Below are 7,488 nucleotides of genomic sequence, written 5' to 3' on the forward strand. Positions count from 1 at the left end.
GAATAGAGGGATTTGTTCTAATGGTGTTTGTAAGTAGGATATCATGTCTGCATCTTGTACAGCAATTAACCACTAGGAAGAATGTATACAATGTGTTAATTATTCAAACTATCCTACCAGTTTGGTTTGAAACTGTCTCATTGCTATTTGTTTCTCAGTAAATTTATGGAAAAATAATAATAAAAAAATGAAAAATAAAAAAATTTTTAAAAAGTCCTGGTACAATGCTGTATATGGCTAGGTTTCTAAATTTCTGTGGAAAAAATATGTAATTGTTTATTCATATTCTTTAAATATTTTTCAATTTTTATCTCCATATTCTGTAGGGATTTGAAGTTTATCATATCAATAACTGATGGAAAATAGCTGTTCCATGTTATGCCTAAGATGTTTGATATTCAGACAGATAGTGAAGTTAAACCCAACTGTATATGTTGTAGGGTAATAATAAGCTTCTTTTTTGGAGGGTTAATAACCTAAGTTTGCTGACCAAAAAATAGAGAAATAGAAGGGCTGCAAGGACAGCCAACATTTTGATCATGGCCTTTAAAACTCAGTGAAGACTCAGGACATAGGCGAACCTATACTGTAACATCATGTAACTCAATTGTGTCCCAAATTTTCTGATCAAGGAGAGTATGGAGCCACAGAGCAATGTGATCAATGATGTACAATGTGCCTAAGGAGAGTGACATGGGAGAAAACATTCTTTCAGGCTTTTACCGAGAGCAAGTTGGTTAAGCAATGGCCGTGACTCATCCACATGGCTGACACTGACAAAGGATCTGAAAACTGCGGTTCAGAGTTACAGGATAAATCTTGAGGGTACTTGACTGACCTTATCAGCTACAAAAATTACAATTCTTGTATGTAGGTTTTGCTTTATCTTGGTCTTAACCATGCAGCAGAAAAATATAAAAAGAGGTATATAAAGTAAAGCCATATTAATATGCTGATCTGTGAAAGGCTCAAGTCAACAATTTCTGTGGATAACCCACTCCTATTGTGGACTTCTGGAGTGTGTTGGATTGTTTTTCTGAATTCACGCACCTATAGTATTTAGATGCCAGTGGAATACCCATTTCTGAAATGACTAAACAAAAAGGGATAGAATGGAAGGAACAGTTTGTATCTGCATATGCGGAATAGTTTGGATAGATATACACATACTTTTGCTTAATTCAATGAGAAGAAAGATTTGTACTAATAGTATTTGGACAGGATATCCTGTCTGCCTCTTGTACTATGGATTACCACTAAGAAGATAACAATGTACAATACATTAATTATTGAAACTGTCCTATAAAAAGAAAAATACAAAATTTTGATTAAAAAACTGTCTTATACTATCACATTGAGAGCTCTTTATTGTTCATCCAGGACCATACTGTAACTTCTCTTACCTTTTGAAATATGCTCTTTGTTATTTCCTATACGCTTCTTCTGGAGGTATCAAAATATTTGAAATTTGTATAACTAGACAATCTTACTTTTAGTTTTCAAAGATATTTTGCTAAGTATAAAATTCAAAGAAGAACAGATTGTTTTTCAGTCTTTTAATTAGTCTAGTTTCTTACACACTTGGTTCTTTTTTTTTTCTTTCTAATGTGGAATAAGATGCTATTTAATTTTGTTCTTCCATAGTTAATATTTTTTATCTACATACTTGAATGATTTTTTTCTTTACAATAAATTTTGGACAATTTCATTTTTGTGTGTCTTGGTATGATTTTATTTAAATTTCTTGTGCAAAAGCTTCATTTTTCTTGAAAATGCGATATTATAAGTTGAACTAAATTCAGAAATTTTAAATCTTTAAATATTTATTGCCTACTCCTTTCTACTCTGAGAATTCTAATTATATAAATATAAGTTTCTTGGTTTTGACACAGTGAACTACTGTGACTGATCTGTAAATTCTTCATTTTGATTTTGGACAATTTTTGTTGTTATATTCATTTATGTTTGTAAATAATTTATTTTCAACTTGCTATTAAAAATTAAAATAAAAATTAAAAATAAAAAATGATAGTTGACCGTTCTAATAATTATTAAGATTATAATTATTATTAAATATTTCATTGTTAATTAAAATTATTAAAATTTCAAAAAACCCTCTGCCTTATAGCCATAGTACTCTTTTTTTTTTTTTTTTTTTTTCAGAACCGGGAATTGAACTCAGGCCTTTGTGCTTGCCAGGGAAGAGCTTATTCCACTGAGCCATCTCCCTGGCCCCAAGCCATAGTACTCTTAACACTCTCTTTCTCATCTGGAAATCAAATTTTATATTCTGGGATGTCAATATTAATTTGACCTTCCAAATATCATAAATTAAGAGAATAGTTAAAAGTAGTTTGCAATAATAGTAGACGCTGCAGAGGCTCAGAAATTATGATGGTTATGAGATAGCAAGTTGAAGGTTGGCTGGAGAAAGTGTTGTACAAAGTGTTGTACAGGAAAGCCAAGACATAGTTAGATCTTTCTTATACTGAATGTGGAGCCTTGGGCTTGCACTCTGCTGAGGGGTGCTGAATGAAGGGGAGTCCAGTGAAGGGAGAGAAACTCTCTGAGTTCTGCAGGTCCTCTGTCGTGCAGGACACTTACCACTTCCTTTGAGGAACAATTCAAAATATTCTTGCAGCTTATCAGGCGTCTTGACAATAGACAATTCTTTGAAGAAGAAATAACCAGACACAAGAACATCTCTGGGATTCCTAATGAGGTAAATCACCTTGAATTAAAAAAAAATAAGTTAAGTAAAATATGTGGAAGAATCCTTTCCCACATGATCTTGACCTTTAAGCATGCAGTTTATAAAATGTGACTTTAAATATCATGCCTTATATTAATGAATGTGTGACAGCACTCAGCAATTAGATACACATTTTCAAAGGTTATGAGCTGGGTACTGCAATGAAAGTGTATAGAATTAAATCTTCGTTCTTAACGCCAAGGTTGTATGTCTTAATTCTGCAAATCTACTAAACTGTGAGAATGCATATTTATAAAAAATAACTAATGGGAAAATCAATTAGAAATTCTTCTATATTCACAGGCACGTGGGAATGTACAGTTGTATACATACCTAAACCAGAGAACATTCTAAAAGATTTTACATTGATTAAAGAAGCCACACAACACAGTTCATACAGGATAAGACCATTTATGTGAATTACAAGAGCAAACAAAATAATACATAGCTTTTAAGTTAAGAGAATAATTACCGCTGTGGTCACCCTCTGACTAGGAAGAAGTTTGTAAGACCCTTCTGGGGGCCAGAAATGTTCTCAATGTTGGATGATAGTTTGCACACTGTGTAGTTCCACACATATTTATACTACTGTGCAAAATTATTGTGTATTTACACTCATAATGCCATACTGACAAGAGATCATTGGCATTTAACAAATTTTTATGGTTCTTAGGATCATTATTCCATTAATTTGGTCCCATCTCTCTTACTCTTTTAGTTTCCCAGCCTATTATTAGCCAAATCCTAATAGTCTCATGCCAGTAGTATATTGGAACAACATCATGGTGTTGCACAAATGTGACATTTACTAAGGTAATTATTTTCTAAGTCCCTCAGTGTAGTTTAAATAAAATTTGAAAATTCAAAATACACTAAAAAACACCTGGAGGAGATATTACTAAAATTGTGTGAGATGCTAGATCCTGTGTATACCTGTTCCCTTCAGTGATGATCTACCAGACATGTGGCTAGTGTGAGTGGTTGCTTATGTCAGCAGACAGCTGTATGCAGTGATGCAGATGTTAGAAAAGCCAGCCTTGACTCCAGATCAGTCACTTAGACATAGACATAGGAGAGTTTGTGATTCTGCTTCTTCCCACATGGACAAGTATGACTGACAGTTTTTCACATAAGTCTGTGGAGTTGTTGCAGAATTAAAGAGTCAGGAGAGACCATGGGAGAAACAGAACTTGTTAGGTATATACTTTGCTCAGGGGACTTGGAGTGAGACTGGCTGAGTGTTGAACAGAGGACAAAGGCCCTGTTTTACATGTTTGCTCAGTAGGAGTTGGTTCATCTAAAATCAGGAAACTGTTGCTGGGAAATGTTACAGAAGTAAAACATAGGCAGTTTGTTAAGCAGTGACACTTTTGCAACATGTTGTAGGCTTGCTTGCACAATAGAAAATGATATGTGAATATGATCTTATCAAAGTTTGCTTAAGGGGAAAAAAGTCACTGCTTTTATCTTTATTAGAAGAAAGAACAACTGCTGCAGGGAGAGAGAAGTTTGAGAAATCTTGATTTTTGATCCTTGTTTCAGAGGGACTCATCGGTTAAGACTGGCCAATTATCTCATAATCTGACAACCAAATGGAGAAATTTTTGCTCCGATAACCATAAATCCTTCCTGTCCTTAAAATATGTGTTTTAAGACACTGGATTTATTCTTCCACTCAGACCTTCAATAAGTCTTCATCAGTGAAGGCTTATTTATATTTGTGAATGGTTCACTTTTTCAAGCATGGCCTAAGGGATGGACACAGCAGCAAAAGATTTTCAGGGAGATTCTTAAATCCCATCAAGTTCTGCTTAATGAGTATATATTGCAGCTCAATCTCCAGAGGATATTTGGTCACATATTCGTTTAAACAGATTGCATTAGAGACTGGGCTGTATGGGCAAATTTCTGTACACAGACACCTCTGACTGTTCTGGAAAGGAGCATATTTACAGTGCAGTGAGATCAAGATAACCACTGCTGAAGAATCAAAGCACACATACGCTGACCCTCAGTATTCAAGAGCAATAGTTTCCAACATTAGAAATAAAACATTTTTATTGTCATATATACTGCTTTGATACTATGAATAACTACTACAAAGACAATGATAGGTAATGTATTACCTATTGTAGCTGTCCTACTAACCTGTTTTGATACTGACTCATTGTTATTTCTTTCTCAATAAAATTAATAAAAAATGATATATTGCTTTGAAAGCTCCTTGAACTGACCCTCTAGGTACTGCTCTGTTCCCATGTATGCATAAATATTCCTTCTTTTGCTTGAAAACCAAATAAAGAATGCTCAAAGAAATTCTTTCTGTCAACCCCTATGGAATCTCAAATTTGTTTAGCTGGCTTTGCATCTTCTTGGAGCCCAAAATTCATAACATTTTTTTCTCTTCTACTTAATCTAATCATATTAAAGCTAGACCAGTAGATTAAATAAACATTTCTCAAGTAGTAGGTTCTCACCTTGGCCTTGGAACTGAAAAAAGTCTTTGGAAAGAGTTGGATTGGGAGGTGGGTTGTGTAGTTGCGTGGGCCACACTGATTCAGCAATATTTCATATCCAATATTAGACTCTATCCATGGTGAACGTTCCCAAGCTGGTTCTGTTTGGATCTGCTGGGGATCCCCCTTGGAATAAATCAGACTGACAATCTCAATTAACCAGTTGGTTCCTGAATAAAGCAAGAAGAACAATTGTCATTGATGTAAACGCAAATTGTATAAAGAATTCTGAAATATGTACAACGTTAAAGCAAACTCGTAGACAGGAACTATATATGTTACAGTTACTATATATAATTGTATATGTTACATGAACTGTATATGCTACAGTTCTGTCAGGTCCTGTTTAGTATACTCAGCTGCTCAAAGTCCTATGTTTTTTGCCTAAGAAAAAGCAGCTTTCTGCTCAATAAATAACAAATCCTAGTGTCCTTACCTTGCACTATATAGCAATCAGCATTCTAAGTTCTGTTTCTATGAATTGGAATAATGCAATCATTTCACATAAGTGGAATGATATAATAATTCTCCTTTTGTGATGGACTTATGTGATTGAGCTTAATGATCTTGAGTTTTGTTCATTCTGTGCTATGTGCTTCTTTCCTGATTGCCTAGTACTCCACTGTATTTACATTTCATATTTGGCCTATATGTTCATCTGACTGGTATTTTACTGCCTTCTTGGAGTCTTGTAATAAATATTTAAGTGGCCTCTTTGACTATTTGCTAAAGCCATTTTATGGCATGGCCATCGTCCTTGACTTGTGAGTGCCATGTGACCTTCAATGTGATCTTCTATCATGTTCACTCTCATACAATTATTAAATTCCAGCCTCTGCTTTAGTGTGTCCTTGCTACATTTTTGTGTTACCTTAGATGTTCCCTCTGAACTCTAATCTTCCTGTCTAATTTTTGGCTGTATTTTTTTTGAATAGAATTACATTTAGACACTTTCTTCATTCTAAAAGTACTCTACTGATTCTGGCCTAGTGCAAGCCTTCTCATCTACTTGATGACCAAATCCCACAGCAATAGCTTTGCTCATGATTCATCCTCAATCATGATTCCTTACCTGATTTAGGATATGTCACTATTATTGTATCATCATTCTTCACCACAAAGTTGTCCCCTATATCTCTTAGTATTTCAGGCTTGAAAACATTAGGGAAAAGTATCCCTTCAAACCACATTTCTCCATCTGCCATGATGATGAAGTCTGTGTGCCTTGTATTAGCATTCTGCATATGACATGCACCAGGAGCTCAGTATTTGTATTTCTAGGCAAACAATCATTCTTTGGTAAAAAAATTTTCCTGTAACCAATCAAAAACAAATCTCTAACTCATGCTCAGAACATTTTCTGTCTTGAGCAATTGTTTACTCACTCTGACCCAAGTTTTCTGTTTTTCTGTGTTTTGAGGGGCCAGGGAAATAGCTCAGTAGAATAAGCGCTTGATTCAGGACATCAGCTTGACCTTTGGATATAATTAGAAAAATATGAAAATACGGATATATTTTTAAATATTGTAAGCAAACTTCATTTTGCTCAAGGTTTTCAAGAGTATAAAGAGTTGGAAGAAGTCAAGTTTGTGAGACAGGCCTGTAATCCTAGAAAAACAGAGGCTGAAACAGGAGGATCACTGTGTTGAATACTAGCCTGAGCTCCGCAGTGAGACCTTGTCGCACAGCAAGCAAAGAAAAATCTTTTCCAAAGATTGTACCTAAGCAGTGTCTCCTGGAAAGTAGGAGGCCCTCAGTTTTATTCCTCTTATTGGTTGGGTTGGGAAGCCAGGCTGAAAGATTACTGTTAATTGGAAGCCAGACTGTGCTACAGAATGAAGCCACAATCAGCCTGTATTGAATTTGGTGACTCTGTCACAGAAAAGGAAAAATAAAAAGTTGAAAGAGCCAAATGCACTCTCACACAGCCTGCATTCAGGAGGCTGAGACAGACAGTACTGCCATTGCCATGGATTGGATAATTGAAGGTGTCCTTTCCATTCTTCCAGCTACATCTGATTCCAGTGGAAGTTTGTCAATCTATCCTTTCTCACAGTACCTGTTCCCAAGTTTTCCTCTCTGAAGGGAAAGGGCACTTGATCCTGCTCCTTGCTCTGCATAACATGATGCCTTTTCTCATCTGTTAGTGCATGGTAGTCATGTGATATCCCTGTGCACTTTATGCATTTTCCAGGAAGTTTATAAACCTGCTCCCTCATT

At 35.2% G+C, this 7,488-nt stretch overlaps 1 protein-coding gene across 1 annotated transcript in view; it reads right to left on the reverse strand.

The window, feature by feature from the left end:
- LOC101564599 (3-beta-hydroxysteroid sulfotransferase) overlaps positions 1 to 6,546 on the reverse strand; it is a 43,806-nt gene extending 37,260 nt beyond the window's left edge. The window contains exons 1-3 of the mRNA XM_004648405.2: positions 6,341 to 6,546; positions 5,230 to 5,438; positions 2,605 to 2,731 (exon numbers count right to left, since the gene is read on the reverse strand). Coding sequence (XP_004648462.2) covers positions 2,605 to 2,731; positions 5,230 to 5,438; positions 6,341 to 6,512 — 508 coding nt within the window. The 5' untranslated portion in view covers positions 6,513 to 6,546. The remainder of the gene's footprint in view (positions 1 to 2,604; positions 2,732 to 5,229; positions 5,439 to 6,340) is intronic.
- Between the last annotated feature and the right edge of the window lie 942 nt (positions 6,547 to 7,488).

The sequence above is a fragment of the Octodon degus genome, unplaced genomic scaffold (genome assembly GCF_000260255.1).
Source record: "Octodon degus isolate 3935 unplaced genomic scaffold, OctDeg1.0 scaffold00404, whole genome shotgun sequence".
Taxonomy (NCBI): Eukaryota; Metazoa; Chordata; class Mammalia; order Rodentia; family Octodontidae; genus Octodon; species Octodon degus.